Below are 17,822 nucleotides of genomic sequence, written 5' to 3' on the forward strand. Positions count from 1 at the left end.
AGACCATCCATTTTTGCTCCTCTCGGTGTCAAAAAAGATACTGCAGTAGATGCAACTTGTTTGTTGTGGTACAAAGTTCTTAAGGTCCTCCAGGAAAGTGTGCATGTCCCATATTCAAATGTCCACTTTTTTATTTCCGCTCCTCCTCTGTCTCTCCTCACAGGTCCAGTCGATTGAATCCAAGCTCGACTCCCTGCTCGATATTTATCATCAGGTTTTGCGCAAAGGCTCGTCTTCAGCCCTCACTCTGTCCTCGCTGCCTCTGTTTGAGCTGGAACAGACTTCTGACTACCACTCCTCTGTCTTCAGCAAGGACCTGTCCTGCTCCACCCAGGTCAGCAGCAGCAGTGGAGTACCTCCCCCCGGTGGCTGTGTCACACGCTCCTCCACCAACTCCCATCTCTCCCAAGGAGGGCTCCATCTCATCCTGGCGCCGCCCAACGAGCTCAATCTTAATCTTAATGCCTCCTCTTCCACGCCCCCCTCTGGCCTCGCATCCTCCTCTTTCAGCCCGTCGCCACTGCCGCATCACCATCATCATCGCCACCACCACCACCCTCATCATCCCCACCATCATTATGCCCAGGCTCAGGCCACCTCACCTGAAAGTGGCACCGATGAGGCTGTGGGGATCTCTCCACCCATTCTGACCCCAAATAGTATTAGCAGTGGCGGGGGCAGAGACGGAGGGTTTCCTCTTCTGGGGAGGCTCCCACCTCCACCCCCTACCAGCCGAAGTGGGGGCCCAAGCAACTTGCCACAAGCGACCTCCACAGAGGCATCCCCTGACGTGGGGGACTTTTGCGGAGGTTTCAGGAGGCAGATGGCGGACAGCAGTGTGATGGAGGACCTTGGTCTTGGGTTCGGGCTGGGCAGACTCGGGCATCAGCTACAGAGCAGCACCGACAACAATGGCAGGATAAACGCTCAGGAGGGGGGCTCCTGGAGGAGACATATGAGCCTGGAGCTGCAGCCCGTGGTGCCTCCAGCCTTAGGCTGCTGCTCTGAACCCAGCCAGATGGACCAAGGCTTAGGCAAGTCCATGTCAGTGCAGGACCTGATGCAGGCAGACCCTGTCCAGGACGCCCACCACAGCCACAGCCTCTCATCTCCAAGCCCCAGTACAAGCAGTGACTCCCATAGCTGTAGTCAGGACCCTGGAGGAGGAGGTGGTGGTGGTTTAGGCAGGAGCATTGGAGGCGGATGGGGTGAGGATGACCTCTTTATCAGCGACAGGGAGATAGAGACGCAAGGATTTGACTTCCTGTCACTGGGGACTGCTGAGGCCAACACCTACTCCCCAGAGCTCCTGAGGACAGGGAGTAGAGCAGGGACAGGGTCCCAGGCCTCAAACTGTAGTCCGGCCAGCGGTCACGCATCCCCGCCCTCCGGTGGCAGCGAATTGCTGAACATGCCGCACGTGCGGCTAAAATAAACCTGCCAACATGTTCAGAAGGCACGCAAATCTCACCTCGAATACACAGTTTTTATCCTTTTTGGATGGGAGTGGGAGGGTGGGAGTACAACAAGGGGTACTTTTTTTGTTTATTTTCATGTTGATCCATTTGATAAGAATCACAGTATTTTTATACAGGCTAATCACATAGGGCATATCGTTGCATGAGTAACTCTTTGATTGACAGATCTGAGATGAAAGATGAAGGCTTGCATAAGGGAAACACAGATCCCTGAACCTGAGACGTTTGGTCAAAATTTTGGTCCTGAAAGAAGGCTGGTTCATATGTGACTTTGAGACAGAGCATGAGCACTGCATGTTTTCAGTCAAAGGTACTGAGATTAGCAAGACACAGTTTACACCTGTCAAAATGAAGAGTTATGGACACGTAACATTTATGGTGAAAAAAATAGGGCTTAATACTAAGATGTGCCCAGATACACAAGATCTATAGCCCGTCCCTCCAATCACATGACAGGCTGCCATGTTGAAGTGAATGTTACCTCACTATTGCTCAGCTCTTTATTCTCTCTTCTTGTCACCATTTCAATGTTATTTCCATACCATTCTATCTATTATAACCTTAAATTATATGACCTAATATATGACCTATCCTCAACCGATGATTTTGGTTGCCTACAATCATTTCAAAAACACCACATTTGGTAACCATTTCCGTATGCGGTCAGTTTGATATTCTCAGTCCACAGTTTCAGGCATCTGCACTCATTTCCATACAGTAAAGTAGTCAGTAGGCTACTGAATTGGCTTGAGTTATGTAATCATCAAGAGTGGACATTAGCATCAATGTTACATGATCATTGTCCGGTTTTGCAGTTTGAGTGCAGGTTGTTTTAATAAGTCTGAATTGCATTACCTCAAAACAATGAAGTCACTGTTGCAGAATTTACTCAAATTACTTGAAACAAGCAAGTTTGAAAAGTCGACTAACTGATTTGCATATGATACTGCCAACAACATCAGACAAAACGTCTGATTTTTTTAGGAAACAACACAACTGCAGGCCTGGTTCCCTTTAGGTTAACTCAGAATATTTTTTTTTTAATTTTTGAGCTACTGACAGCCATTACTATAAACTATTAGTGGTTACAGGTACAGCAGGAAAAGAGAAATGTCAGTGTTGTTGTTACTAATCACTTATCAGTCCAATTTCTACCAGTCACAACAGTCAGCTGTAGTATGAGGTTGACTGCACCATTTTCAAAGTACATACAGTACATGCATGTATACACTTAAATATGCACAAGTACAGCTAAGAATGCCCATTTATACATACAGCCAGCTGTTTTACCACATGTCCTTTACACTGTGGAGGAGCTGTGGAACAGTCCAGAGGACAGGAACAAGGAGCAGTTGTTTGCTTACTATCAGATCAATTATGCACCAGTCAGTTGGCTCTCCAACTGATGACAGCCATAGATTGAAACACATCTTGAATGTCATTTCTTCATTTAAAAAAGCAAATGTTTTGTGAGAGTATGTGTGTATTAGCGAAGATATCTAACTATGAATTGCATTCGGCTTTTTGCCACTCTGTTTCTACATGAAAGGAAAATACCTTATTTAGATCATGGTAGATGTTTGCTTTTTTCATACAGTATAATGTGGGGTTATTTTTGCTTCCTTGAAGTGGACTCACTGCAGAATGTACTCTTGTTGCATGGTACAGAATCAGGTGCATCGGGTATGGTTAAGTGGCTCCCCAAGTTGTTGAGAAATCATTGTAGCGCCACAAGCTGCAGGTAAACTCTTTCCATAAAGCACCCAAAGCACCCAGTGGTGAATAATCACCTTAGCAGTTCAGTACCTCAGTGAATTCTTAAGACCCATATCAAAGACATCAGTCTATATGAGGGAGGACTGGGGTCTTTCGAGAAGTGGATTTTAAGTTCCTTCATATTTTTAAATATATTTTTACATGAAGAGTTTATCATATCCAAAACTACAACTGAGAATGAATGCCATATCATGAAGGCAAATCACTTTTTATGGATCAAAATCATCGGGAGTAAACAGACCTCAGCTCAGATATGAAGTCTACGAAATGTACAGTGCATACAGTATATTGGTGCCTTGGTTTCTGTGGTACATAATCATCTCCATATAAACAATTTTCTGAACAGTGCATTAGGTTCCTCCAAACAGAACTGTATTCATTTCTCTCCTTGTAAATGTTTTGACTTGAGGCATTTTACCTTTTTTTTCAGAGATCATTTTGCTACTGGGCATAAAACAGCCTTCAACATGTTAACGTTCTGTCTCATTTATTTTAATTTATTTAAATTATGTGCACATATTTACACACTAGTAATATTCTCAGTTAGATTTATGAAGCCTGTAATGTAATGAAAATGCAAGTGAACTTTTGTTCTGATTCATCAATAAAGGAAATTAAATGAAAAGTGTGTGTTTTTTACTTTCTCATCATATTCAAATTTAACAGTGATGTTCTTCAGTGGTTTGGTTTTAGATGCTGCAATGATACCAGGCAGAGAAAGCATACAGTTTAAACATCTTTACTTTAATGAACATACAAATAACATTAACTAAGGTGCATGGACATTAAACAGAGTTGCTGTTTGCTAGGTGGGAAGATTTGACAACTTGCTTCTCTAAGGGGCAAACCGGGAACATGCAAGGCCAATTTGCCTCCGGACAGATAGTATATCTCCTTTAAAGCTAGAACACAGAGCATTACATCAACAAAGACCAGGCAAAACAACGTCATGGCTTTATTACTGGTGCTAAGCAGCTGAGTTTGTTGGCTAGATTAATGAGCAGCCTAATTCTAACTTCAACAGCACACAATCAGAGAGCAGCAATACATTGTTGTTGTACAGTTCTGCCACAAACTGAGTAACAATGAAATCCACATATAACAATGTGTTAACATTTTAATCACCAGCAGTGTGGTATTTATTTTTTTTCCTTCGTCTGCTTTTGCGATGCATTGTGATAACAGACCAGACGCTGACTATGGTGTGCAGAAGGTGTCTTCGGCCATGGTGAGCGCTTGGGGCAACAGCCCAGCACAACGTTCATTTGACCTTCTGGGCCTTCTGTGCAGACTTAGTAATCTTACCACTGGTCGGGGCTTTCTTTTCAACACCTTTAATCACTCCCACTGCCACGGTCTGACGCATGTCACGCACCGCAAACCTCCCTGAAAAGGGATGAGGGAAAAAACATTTGTTATTTTTGATTACAGGTTGACTTCAATCTATCATTGAGGTCAAGGTGACGGTGTTTGATTTAATTCAAAATCACCCTGAGTGAGTGTCACAAACAAACCACACTGCTAGTTGTAGCTTGACCCACAAACAGAAATCCCTCTGCATTGCAGTAAACTTACCCAGTGGTGGGTACTCAGAGAAGCTCTCCACACACATTGGCTTGCCAGGGATCATGTCTACAATGGCAGCATCTCCAGACTTAAGGAACTTTGGGTTGTCTTCGAGCTTCTTACCAGAGCGACGGTCAATCTTTTCCTTGAGCTCTGCAAACTTGCATGCAATGTGTGCAGTGTGGCAGTCCAGCACAGGGGCGTAGCCAGCACTGATCTGACCTGGGTGGTTCAGGATGATCACCTGGACGAGAGCAGTTAATTCATGAGCAGAGGAACCTATTAACATGGTGATTTTTAGGTCAGTATCCTGTTCAAAGCTAACTCCTGTATGCAGACCTGAGAGGTGAAGCCAGCTGCCTCCTGTGGCGGGTCACTCCTGCTGTCTCCAGCCACGTTGCCACGGCGAATGTCCTTAACGGACACATTCTTGACATTGAAGCCCACATTGTCACCAGGCAGCGCTTCAGTCAGGGCCTCGTGGTGCATCTCCACAGACTTGACCTCAGTGGTCACATTGACAGGGGCAAAGGTCACCACCATGCCAGGTTTTAGGATACCTGTCTCTACTCTGCCAACTGGTACAGTCCCAATGCCTGGCAGACAGAAAGATTACAATGTCACAATGTGTATAATGTGTAATGGCAACTACTTGTAAAACAACTGCATGACTCAAACTAACAATTCGAGCTTCAATGACATGCACAATGATGTCAATAACACAGTGCTCTCAAAGAACAGACACACTTTAGGAGAAAAAGGGCCAATGGGAATTCTTTCCAGACCTCATTCAGTTCAGCTCTTTTCGTCACATGGTGCTCTCATTCCCAAAATATAGTACGTGACACTTGATAATTGGAGCACTTAAATCTTTTAAGGTAACTACAAATCGCACTTCTATCACCCTTACAGCCACCCACACCAACACCGCCCTCACCTCCAATCTTGTAGACATCCTGCAGAGGCAGGCGGAGGGGCTTGTCAGTGGGGCGTGTGGGAGGCTGGATGGCATCCAGAGCCTCCAGCAGTGTGGTGCCTGAGGCATTACCATCTTTACGGTTGATCTTCCAGCCCTTGAACCAGGACATCTGTGGACAGCAAGGAGAGGTTTGCTGTGTCTGCTTACAGTGAGGTGACTGAAGTGATTGGAAATAAAGAGACACACTTTTCAGTTGTTTGCCTGTATTTAATCTGAAAATCACTGAGGGTTGGTCCTCTTTTATAATGGTTTTTGTTTGACTTTTTGTTGGATTATTAAGATGCTTTCAGTCACTACAATATCTGCCTTCTGTATTATGAGGCAGCAGAGTGCAACTCCTACCAGTCCGATCTGTGCACCACAGGCTGCTGCTAACCACTCAGTACAAGCTTACTGGGGATTACCTTCCTCAAATTGAGCGTTGGAATGTCGCACATTGCACAGATTGTAAAACTCCCTGAGACAATTTGATTTTGGGCTATATAAATAAAATTGATCAGACAGCTAAATAATGCTGGTTGTATATGAAAATAGAGGAACTGGTTGGCAATGGTGTTTATCTTCCCAGACTGAATTATCAGACACTGAACCTGACGTGGCTCCCACACAGTTTCCCCTTGTTGATCCGTCTGTTCCTTGCAGGTGTTAGAGATGTGTCATTCAGGGAACTCAGATACCTGTAAATTCAGTTATGTTTTCCATTGCTGTAGTGTCTGTGGTTGAAATGGTTACACAGCAGGTTGCAGCTGAACTTAAACTTGGAATGTAGCAGCCAAAGAGTTGTTTGTGCTTTCATTAGAGGGACAGCAGCCCTCTCAGCTTGCTGCTCTTGCTGGCGTTGACACAGCTGTCACTGTGTGTTCTTACACTAACCACCACGGGGGGGGTGGCGACAACCTCTTAACTGTACCTTTAGACTACTGCACCATTTTATATCTAAATTGGTAAAACTCACATTAGGTATGACGCTTAACACATGTGACTTATGTGAGAACCTACTATCATTATTCCTTATGTATCTGTATATGCTGTATATCTGTTACAGAGGGCTTACATTAGGGCTGGGTTCCAGCATGTTGTCTCCGTTCCAGCCAGAGATGGGCACGAAGGCCACAGTGTCAGGGTTATAACCAATCTTCTTGATGTAAGTGCTGACTTCCTTCACAATCTCCTCATAACGCTTCTGGCTATAGTTGGGCTCAGTGGAATCCATTTTGTTGATGCCCACGATGAGCTGCTTCACTCCCAACGTGTAGGCAAGCAGGGCGTGTTCACGAGTCTGCCCGTTCTTTGAGATGCCAGCTTCAAACTCACCCACGCCTGCAGCCACGATCAGCACAGCACAGTCGGCCTACAGGAGCAGAAGAGGCGTGAAAAAAAGTATTTTTTTCTCAAATACTGTTCACTCTATTATGGTTTTTTTTTTCATTTTCTACTCTTCTGCCTATTCTCCCTATACCTGAGAAGTCCCAGTGATCATGTTCTTGATGAAGTCCCTGTGTCCTGGAGCATCAATGATGGTGACGTAGTACTTGCTGGTCTCAAACTTCCAAAGGGAGATGTCGATGGTGATGCCACGCTCACGCTCTGCCTTTAGCTTGTCCAGAACCCAGGCATATTTGAAGGAACCCTTTCCCATCTGGAGGATGTGGAAGGGAAAGTAAGATGAAGACAAATGGCTTTTACGCTACATTATAGTACCTTTAGACGCTTTTGCCTGCAAACTTTTCATGATGTCCCAGATGTAATCCAGCTCTCAATGAACTGGGATAAATGTGCAAACTGGCACCTTCACTACAACTCTATTCTCCTGTTTTAAGTAAGTCCTGACTGGAGAATGGATGCTTATAAAGGCTGATCTCAGTACAGTAAAGTGTATTACATTTACCTCAAAACCACCATAGGAAGGACTTTCTATAAAAGCTTAGTCAAAATCAACTGAATTAAGTCTCTAACATGTTTTGGAAAATTTCAATGAATTACACATAATGGATATTTTTTAAGTAATAACTTACTTTACCTACACATATAATGTATGTATTTATGAGTACTTATATTACTGTATACTAATTGAGTCTATAAATTAAAGCCAACCTTTCAACAATCTTTTTGTTTTATTTCCAACCTTCATTTGTGTTCTAGGTCTGAAATAGAATTTGAAAGTAACGCCACTCTTTTTTATTGTTTGAAACTAAAACTTTTTTCATATCTTACACACTGCCCTTTCAACATTATAAATTGTTCCAACATCCATAAATGATCTGATTGCTAAACTTAAAAATAAAATGATTCTGTTATGTAGTCATGCTGACCAAAAATCACCCTGACAGTTGGTGTATTTCTCTGTGTCTTGGCTAAAAATGAAGTTAAATCTAATGAAGTTAAAATTACTTTTCCCAAATGTTATAGCAGTCCAAGAAAAGTCTTCTTCAGTGCAGAACACAGATCAGGCAGAGGACACAGACATATGTGTACTTAAGACATTAAGACATTCACTTAAACAGCAGAAGAAAGACCAGTGGAACAAAGTGCAGTCACACAGTAGAAAGGCAATAAAATGATCAATTTCAAGTGAGACAAAATGTGAGTCATACCTCAGCGGCCTCCTTCTCAAACTTCTCGATTGTTCTCTTGTCGATGCCCCCACACTTATAGATGAGGTGGCCGGTGGTGGTTGACTTGCCTGAGTCGACATGTCCTATTACTACAATGTTTATGTGGAGTTTCTCCTTCCCCATGGCAGCTCAGCCTGGAAGAGACGGAGATACCAGCCACCAAGAACAAGCAGGAAATGAAACTATAAGACAGACCCGTGGAGAACTATCAGTCCTTCACACACACACCTACACCAGCATTAGACGTGCAGTTTTGTGTTTAGAAAACATGAAGAGTAACTATCTAACCAGCACTGGATGCTAAAGCTTCTGCTGCCAGAGCACTGAGAGGATACAAACACAGTGGATGAACACAACAAGTCACTTGAGACTTCCATGGTGCATCCTGAATCCTGGATGTGCCATGGCTATAATGGCTATAACAGCTATCATTGAAACACGAATTATAATACTAACAGCTAAAACGACCAAAGTGTCAATATGATCCCTAATAATAATATTCATAATAACTATAACAATTGAGCCATTCTGAACGCACCAGTAAGCTCAGCTGTTTATGAAATGTATCTAGGCTTGTGAGCATAACTGTAGAATACTGGACAATATTTGCACCAGAAGTTCCAAATAAAAATTGATTAGCATGATAGACTCCAGTAAGCTACTTCTTCCATGACCGTACCTGCGTCAGTTTACACTCTATTAAGCAGCTAATACTAATTATACCAAGCAACTTGACGAATTTTCAACAGTTAACATTGTAACCGTTTGGCGCCAATACTTCACATGAACTTAGCTCCTCACTGCAAGTAACAGAAGGCAAATAATGTAATATTATGCTGACGGTAACATTTCTCTGGCTAACCGGGCACTGCACTTCATTTTGTCTTATTTTATCGACAGCGCAGCCAAGGCCAGCTTTACCATGACACCAGCCTTACACTGGCACACTTGGTCATTCAGGTAAGACCGTCTCACAAGGGTTTACTTAAACAAATAAAATATATATTCTAGCACACCACAAAACAGAAGCATATCACACAATATGTTTGCTATAAGCTAACCGTCCTCTCCTTAAGGTATCCTTCTCGCTTTTAATGAAGCGCGTGAGCTGCTGGATGACAGCTCGGTGAACTGTCGGATCTCTCTCCAGTGGTCCGCACATGCGCACTCGGCTGAAAACAGTGCTGATTTCTAACTTTATGTGACTGCGTCAACTACAGGCTTGTTGTCACCGGAAGATCGTTTGGTACTCTCTGCACACCAGAAGATACCAAAACTCGATGTCTGTATCTGTATTTTCACAGAGAACCATCCTTCACAGTAACATCACCCAGCAGCCCTGACACCTGCTTACCTCATGTTTACAACTCATCATGTGCAGCTCTGACATCACTGCATGGAGTTCAAAACAAACAAACAAAAAAAAAACACTTCTCAATCCCACGTAATGCTGAACCCCTTTAGGTCACCTCAAATAAGTTTGCGTGTAATGCAAATGTCAGTAAAAGACATGTGTGTTACACAGTGCCGCAATAGACGTGCGGAGACCAGCACACCGCAGAGCCGAGGGCGTTCTAGATAAAGCCCGCATGTGTCAGCATCCACCCTGCAGACGAGCATGCAGCACTGTTTTGTTGTACATTTAATCGACATTTGAGATTCCCGCATGACTGTCAGCTGCGACATTAGTCCGCTGAAACTGCGCCATACAGGCCTAACCCAGCACACAGCCAGCCGTGCTGCCAACCACACACCCCTCTGCACTTCTTTCTGGCACTGCTCCCCTTCAGTCAGATCGCCATGACATCACAGCCGCACAGCATCCAACTCTTCATTTCGAGACTTAGTTTAATGCACTTACATAATAGTTATTACTAAACGCTCCTGGAATCACCAGCCCCCCCTTTTTTGCAACATCACTTCTCCGGGATGTTGAAAAGATGCATGTTAGTTGTTGTGTTTCACTGGGAAATGTCCCTTTTCCTACCTGTGCTTCCTGCTCTGAGGTGCGTTCACAGGTTTCACAGCGATGACACTGGAGATGCTGCCTGCTGTGCTGCACTTGCAAACACACACACATCCAAGGCTGCGCTGTCAGCCGGCGTCAAACGCGTCACTCGCTGACGTTACGAGGCTCGGCCACTAGATGGCGCGCTGCTATAACACAAACACTGGAAATCAGCGTCAGACAGCAGAGAACACTTACTGTGAGGTCACAGACATTACATCTTATTTCCTTATTTCCTGCACCGCATTCAGAGGTTTAAAGTACATAACAATACTGTAGGCAGGCCAAGATTTATGTATGGATAAATCACTTCAAACATTCACCATTTCCTCTCTTTTTTATTACCTTGCCTTCAGATGCTGTCTGTAGAAGCAAGTGTAGTTTACAAGTAAGGCACTGAACACATTGAATACATCTTACAAAGTTGTCACAAAAAATAAATCATAAAAATTGTCATGAAAAATAAATCAGAAAATAAATCAGAAAATATGAACTCATTTCTGTTATGGGCACATCCACACATATTTTGAAAATGTTCTGTCAACGGAGCAGATAAAGGGAAATGAACTGAGCCAAATCAGCCTGAAAAGCGCTGTTATTGACACTACCAGGCACCATAGTAAGCAAGGAAGTGTGTGTCATAAGACGGGTGAGTCAGTCTGAGTAGTGTGTGTCTGCTTCTGTCTATCTCCCCAGTCTACATAGGGGGGTAACAGCCATGATGTTTCAGATGCTGAGTCTGTTGTGATGCTGAAACACAAGACAGTAAAGACAGCGGACATTAATTCTTCTGGGATTGAGTCTGACAGTGAGTAACGGTTCATTTGCAGTCAGAACTGAACTAGTCAATTTTAGACTGGAAAGGAAAAACATGTATATAGTAGCACATTCTGCTGCCTCATAATTCATGGGTTGCATGCTGTACACTGGATGCAGACTTGAGACATGAATAACTGCTGTCATCTTTTCATTATAGTGGTTATTGTCAATATCAGTAGTCACTCTTTTGTATGTAAGCACTGTGATTCCTGAGTCTCAGTTGCCCATCAGGGCATGTGAGGGGTTTGATGACAGGGCAGCGATCAGGAAGACTGGAGAGTGGCGTTCACTTCAGCATCAGTGGACAGAAAAACATCAATCCTTGTTAAAATCTCGCGTGATCTCCTTACACCACTAATTTTGCTGGGAAAATGGTTGCTTCATCACAAGGTGAACCCTTCACCTCACCTTTCACCTTTTTCTTCACTGAACACTGACAATGTCAACAAGGCACATCGTGAACAGGTTCATAGAAATTCACATAAGCTTAACTGAGCGTGAGTAGCAAACAGACAAATACAAATGTCTTCTACCTGAAATTATGAGATAAGAATAAAAAAATGAAACATTCAAAAACAGAAATAAGTAAATAAATAAATACAAAAAAAGGAGGTCACAGGAAAAACAGAAAACACAGCTGGTCATCAGGAATTAGTGCATGTGAATATCTCTACAGATGTTGGTTGTTTTTTTTTTCATTTTGCTTACTTTCATCGTTCTTTTATATAGTCTCAGTTAGAAAAGCAATACAGAAGGGAGATTTCTTAAGAAAACGACAGAAATACCTCGCCAAGATGATCAAATTATGGTGTCCAAATTCCATTCCTTGTTCTCCCTTTGAAGACCAGATGTTTTCATATGCTAGGATAGGAATATTTTGGTCATTATAAGTTATCCAATACTGAAAAAGATCCCCAAAAGGTCCTAGTTAAACTGAGAAGAACAGATGTTCTGTGGTTTCTATGTCTGGACTACAGAATGTACAGACATTCAAATCTAAATGAAATCTCTGATGTAAGAGGTCATTACATGGGTAGACTTCATTCATCACTTTAATGGATTTACTTAGGTGGAACTGGAAAAGAAAGGTAGCTAGTGTGTATTATAGCGTTGTTGGTAAATTCTTGGAAAATGTGTTTCCTCTATGACTAACGACGGCTCTTGTGGAATAACTGCAGACTAGCAGGTCTTTAGTCAAAGGAACTCATACTGTCTGTTGGTACACAACAAACTGAGTTTCCCAATGAAAGCATCATGTGTTTAAAAACAGTTCTAATAAATGTATTATTGCCCAGATGCCTTTCTCCATCCATTCCTCGTAAAAGAAAGATGTTCTTTTATTGAAGATGTTTCTGTTATTCTGTTCTGTGGATGAAAAGCTGATAGGCCAAGAATCCTGAATATTTTGGACAGAAAATCACCTTTCCTGTTTTGTAACCATTTTAACTTGATGGTACCATTCATTGGATCAAAGTCAATAGTGTTTATATCTTCTTCTTCAGCGGGTTTCACTGTATCTCTTATCATTACATAATGATCCTTCATTTTCCATATAAAGTTATCTTGATGAATCCTCTTGTTTAATATGTCAGGTATATCCAGTGGATAGGCTGGATAAATAAGTCCAGATAAACTTGACATCTTAGTAAGTAGAATGCATCCAAAAATAAAGAAGTCTCTTTGAAGCCAACTGTTGAGAATAGTTCTATTGTTCTGTATCGTACTTCAATCATTATTGGGATATCATACACATTAGTCCAAGGATGGTCTTGAATAGCCAATATGTTTCCCATCTTCTTCATATTCAGGTTTAAACCGGATGCTTCGAAGAAACAAAGAGATCTCTTTTAGCGCTGTTGGAATCTGTGCTTTGCTCTGTAAGAGTTTTAAAATGGTGTCATCTGCAGGTTGACTTACCACCAATGAACTTTCCATGAGATTTAGTGGTTGGATGTTTTGACTGTCTTTTACAAGGATTGCTAACTCAGTCGCAATAATACATAGTAAAGGTGAGGTTGACCATCCCTGGTGAATACCTCGCTTTATGTCAATGCACTTTGATGTTCTGAATGGCAAGGAAACTGAATTTATATAACAATTTAATAATGTTAATAGATTTTTCTCCAAAAATAAAACAACTCCAATGTTTTTATGATACATGTTTGACCATGTCAATTATCTAATGCCTATAACCCAACATGTCTAACACCAATCTTACATTGTTATGTATGGATTTGTCTCTAAGACTGGGTGTCCCTTATGATATCTGTCAAACCATATCTTAACCTGCAATAACACATATCATTTATAAGTATTTTATAATGTAAAAGTGCAAAGATTGGTGATATATCTCTTATGTGTACTCTGTTTAGGAATGAAAAGATTTTGTAAAAATTGGATGTGAAACCGTCTTGTCCTGGTGCCTTTCCTGTCACGATTCTTTTAACCGCTTCATCTAATTCTGTCGTTTAGATCTCAGGTTCACAAACCTCTTTAAAGGCTACATACTGTATATCTAAGGGATGTGTGGATGTATACTCTCTCGGAAGGTATGTGAATCATTACTAGACTATTCAGAGGAGTAGAGGTTTCTCCAGATATGATTCTATGATCTGTGAATTCACCATCATTGATCATTAATAACTTGACTGTCGTTCTCTCTCCCCTTTTTCTATTATCCACTGAAATAAGACTATTTTATCCTCTTCCTCTGTCCACTTAGCATACCATCTTACACGAGCACCTTGGGCTTTTTTAAGGTACAAATGATCTAAATTAGCTTGTAGACAAATGAAATGGCTTTCATCTCATATTGCTTTATTAAATCTTTAACCATTTTAATATACTCCTCATCTTTTAATACCTCTGCTTTAAACAATAGTCTTTCTTGTATTTAGATTTATTCTCTGGCTGTAAGAAGTAAGAGGTATTACACAGCGGTCTATTAAAGGCGCATTAGAAATGAACACATTCAAAACACATTTTGGGGGGGCTGCTAACCATAAATCTGTCCTGGATTTATAACTACCATTTGGTTGGAGCTGTGAGAATTGACCGACATCTGGATTTCTGTCCCTGCAAATATTTATTCATTGGTAAAGAGTTAAATAAATAAATAAATATAGGTGAAATTGTGTTCCATTGGTTGGTACTATATTTAGAAGGACATCTATCCTGCCATTCATCAGGAGTTAAATTTAGATCCCCACCAGTCAAAATAAACTCAGTAAACTCAGTATGATACATTTGTTGGTAATGTGTGACCACACCCGTTACTTCTGACACTTGTAATTTGTTTTGTCACACACAGAAGGGGTTAGGAAAAAGTTAAACCGATGTAGCTAACAAGGCAGAAAGTTGGGTTGTCTGTTGTTAACTCACCTTGACTTCTTGAACAGTACTTCTCTTTGTCCAATCCTTTTTTAACACTACCAACTATTCACCATTAGGCCTATTACCAAAGCCAGACCTCTAAATGTATCAGCACTCTCATTCTCTGCATGCATGGAGATGATTCCAACTAGATGTGAGTGTGAGAGTAATGCTGGGGTTACCAGCATCTGATGAGATGCTTTGGACAAGCTGACATGACTTTTTCCTCCAGAGCACCCCAAGTTCTGTCAGCAGGTCATCAAAGCATTCTTAAATCTGGATCTCTGTCATAAACTGGAAAAATCTAATACCCTCAAAAATCTACTGGAAATGTCAGAAAGCCTTCTGGTGATTTGTATCGCCTCATACGTGTGTGTGCATATAATACTATTTCATTCTTAATAAATTAATTCAACCTACATGATCATTTACCATATTATTTGGCTAGTGTGAATTCAGCAGTGCTTGATATTTGATCAGCTGCTTTTTACCCACTGACCTTTTTGTCCCTTCACCTCAAACATCATCATCTGAAGTGCTCTTGTTCTGACGAATACTCCACACAATCCTTCTTTGTTCCACTCCCTACCACCAGCGACCATTTCAAAGCTCAGCAGCTAAGCACTGTTGGTCTCACCTCGCAGTATAACCTGTACTCTGGCAGACATTACAGGACATCATGTATTCAGTAAAGAAACCATACCTTCAGCCTTCATCGAAAGCTCTTTGAACAGACCCAAGTAAGAGCAGGAGTAACAGTGAACCAGGGTCAGTAAAGGTTTGCTGTAAAACAGATTGTTACCATCTGTAAAGAACTGTAAATAAGACTGCACCTTATGTTCCACCTACCTCAATATTCTATCTATCTATCTATCTATCTATCTATCTATCTATCTATCTATCTATCTATCTATCTATCTATCTATCTATCTATCTATCTATCTATCTATCTCTTATGACTACCACAGAGACAGCAGCGTTTTGATGATTACAAACCAGTTACAGTTCCAGGATTTTATTTTATTTTTATAAGATAGTTGGAACACACTAGGCTCCAAAAAAACTTAGTGTGAGTAGCAGTAGCAGACTTTGGTGATCAGGCCAGTTTTGTCACAGAGGATCGGTCGTGGTCATCACACCTCTCCACCCCTTATCTACTTTACCATTTCAGCTTCAAAATCATGTTGATGGTGGTGTCTTGTAATAGGGTGAATGGTGTCTCTGCCTCAGTCACTCCACCCGCCCCCCATCACTTGTTCCTGCACTATGTAACTTCAGTGAGAGGGTCGGATCACAGTGGTACAAACGTGTTTATTGATTGGTGTACAGTACATATTGTTGATGATGTGAAGCACCTTGCTGTTAAATGTCTAGCTTTGTAGGTAACTGGAGTAATGTTGTGGTTTTTATTCTACGCTTGCCAAGGACACAAAATAATTTCAGAAAGGTTCATTCAAAGGTTCAGAACATTACTCCACAAATATTATAATACCTTGTATTACTTGTAATGGGTTTAATAAGAGCTAGTTACAGTAATAGCTCACCTAGTTCAGTGTGTGTGTCCTCAGCAGTGGCCCGGGTTTGATTTGGACCTCGCTGCATGTCTCTTTATCTCTCTCTCCCTCCTTTCCTGTCTAAATAAAGGTGTAAAAAGCCGCACCCCAAAACCAGTTTCATTTCTACTGTATATGTCCACACTTTGTGCACAGACATGTGTTAACTGTGCATTTCATAGATGACTGATGACATTTTGGAAATCCTCCACTGTTCCCGTGCAGTCAGCATAATACTGTGCCACAAAGAAGTCTGATCTCACACCCAGGAACTGACACTTCCTCTCCTAATTAATGAAGCAACACTACATGAAAAGATAACATGTTGGAGTCAGCATGTAGCGTCGTTTAGAGACATTTCTTTTCTTTTCCATGACAAACAGTAGAAACAGTGTGGTTTCAAATTGACTTTTAAGAATTAACTGGCATAAATCCGAGCCCACTATTGAGTCCAGTACAGAAATATTAAATCAGAGTACACATCTTTGTCACTTTAGCTATGGATAACATTTGCATATAAAAATATTTCTACAAAGATATACAAGCTACAATTGACCAGCAATTGCAGAAAATAAACATAAGAGCAATAAAAACAATCATAACTCTTACAATAGTTCATTTGACTTATTAAATCATTGTTTTAGCATGAAGTTTTGATCTGTGTTATTTCGATGAAAGCTGACTGATCACTGGATGCCAGCTGAAAGCTTTCAGTAGCATACAGCATGTTCAATTCATATGAAGGCACTTGGAGTAACAGCAGTTAAGGCAGATGTTAGTTAGAAAGCAATATTAAACTGAATGGCCTCTGAACTTTTCACATCCGTACAACATACAACTCTAAAAATCCTGCACACCAGCCTCTGTACATGATGACTATCTCTGCTCAGCTCAGCACAGCCAAAAGGATTCTAAATGTTTGAACTATACATAAACTAAACTAATCTAGCATCAACAAATCATAATTTGTTTCCCTTTTTGACCCACATCTGAACCACAGTCTTTAAGTGCATGAGAGCAACACTGCCACTTTCCAGAGCCCATCCTACCCTACGGTGGTTCCTTATCTCAGTAACCACATCATGTGATCACAGACATCTTATATCTGCATCAGCATGCCAATATACAGCTTTGCTTCTATCCCGACTGAGACATCCTCAAACCTATCTGCAGAAACAAACATCTACAGGAACACCACAAACATTACTATAGTTCAGGATCAAGTGCAGGGAGCCGTTACATCCTCCTCCACTATTCAACTTGAAGACAGTTTCCATTGTGCGCGACAGCAGGGATGCAGAGGTTAAGGTTGGGCACCTTCTTGTAGAGAAAGTGGAAGATGTGTGTACAGGGCCGGCTGAGGAGCTCGGCCTTAATTAGTTGAGGGTGAGTGTCCGGGGCCAGCTGCTGACTGGTGTCCTCAGTCACCAGAAACAGTGCGTAGTTCTCAGGGTTGGGGATCTTGAACCTGTAAGCGCAGAGTGAGCAGACCTCCTCTGTGGTTGTGTAAGGGTGGACGAACAGGGTTTTGGCCGTGCAGCCTGACTCTGCTTCCTGCAGGGCAACACGGAGATAATTCTACGGAGAGAAACAAAAAGTCATGGGTTAACATTTAACACGACAGACAGAAATCTGTATTACTGATGAGTCACGCAG

General features: G+C 41.7%; 3 protein-coding genes across 12 annotated transcripts in view; 1 reads left to right on the forward strand and 2 right to left on the reverse strand.

Annotated features, from left to right (window-relative positions):
- Positions 1-3,879, forward strand: part of kcnq5b (potassium voltage-gated channel, KQT-like subfamily, member 5b) — a 115,347-nt gene extending 111,468 nt beyond the window's left edge. For all 5 annotated transcript variants that reach the window (XM_037091802.1, XM_037091715.1, XM_037091905.1 and 2 more), the window contains one exon: positions 164-3,879. In XM_037091802.1, the coding sequence (XP_036947697.1) occupies positions 164-1,435 (1,272 nt within the window). In that variant the 3' untranslated portion in view covers positions 1,436-3,879. The remainder of the gene's footprint in view (positions 1-163) is intronic.
- A 98-nt stretch (positions 3,880-3,977) lies between these two features.
- On the reverse strand, positions 3,978-10,557 carry LOC119015887 (elongation factor 1-alpha 1). Of its 4 annotated transcripts, none has more exons than XM_037092047.1 (8): positions 10,402-10,557; positions 8,394-8,548; positions 7,259-7,438; positions 6,854-7,150; positions 5,758-5,956; positions 5,160-5,416; positions 4,944-5,064; positions 3,978-4,640 (listed from the first exon to the last, which is right to left on the reverse strand). In XM_037092047.1, the coding sequence occupies exons 2-8, from the start codon at positions 8,535-8,537 to the stop codon at positions 4,516-4,518; spliced, it is 1,323 nt and encodes a 440-aa protein (XP_036947942.1). In that variant the 5' UTR covers positions 8,538-8,548; positions 10,402-10,557; the 3' UTR covers positions 3,978-4,515. The 4 variants fall into 4 exon arrangements, with proteins under 4 accessions (XP_036947942.1, XP_036947867.1, XP_036947897.1 ...); XM_037091972.1 differs by having other exon boundaries at positions 4,830-5,064; XM_037092002.1 differs by having other exon boundaries at positions 4,830-5,064; positions 5,758-5,908; positions 10,402-10,556.
- A 6,860-nt stretch (positions 10,558-17,417) lies between these two features.
- LOC119019549 (ras and Rab interactor 2-like) overlaps positions 17,418-17,822 on the reverse strand; it is a 32,594-nt gene continuing 32,189 nt past the window's right edge. For 2 of the 3 annotated variants that reach the window (XM_037098283.1, XM_037098274.1), the window contains exon 13: positions 17,418-17,744. In XM_037098283.1, the coding sequence (XP_036954178.1) occupies positions 17,418-17,744 (327 nt within the window). The remainder of the gene's footprint in view (positions 17,745-17,822) is intronic. The other variant, XM_037098292.1, reaches the window with a different exon arrangement.

Source organism: Acanthopagrus latus, chromosome 1, assembly GCF_904848185.1.
Source record: "Acanthopagrus latus isolate v.2019 chromosome 1, fAcaLat1.1, whole genome shotgun sequence".
Taxonomy (NCBI): Eukaryota; Metazoa; Chordata; class Actinopteri; order Spariformes; family Sparidae; genus Acanthopagrus; species Acanthopagrus latus.

Excerpts from the sequence above, each read along its gene's own strand:
- LOC119015887 (XM_037091972.1), bottom strand. The coding sequence starts at position 8,537 with ATGGGGAAGGAGAAACTCCACATAAACATTGTAGTAATAGGACATGTC. Across the intron at positions 5,417-5,757 it reads GGATGTCTACAAGATTGGAG|GCATTGGGACTGTACCAGTT; the intron begins GTGAGGGCGGTG and ends TCTGTCTGCCAG. Across the intron at positions 4,641-4,829 it reads CTCTGAGTACCCACCACTGG|GGAGGTTTGCGGTGCGTGAC; the intron begins GTAAGTTTACTG and ends ATCCCTTTTCAG.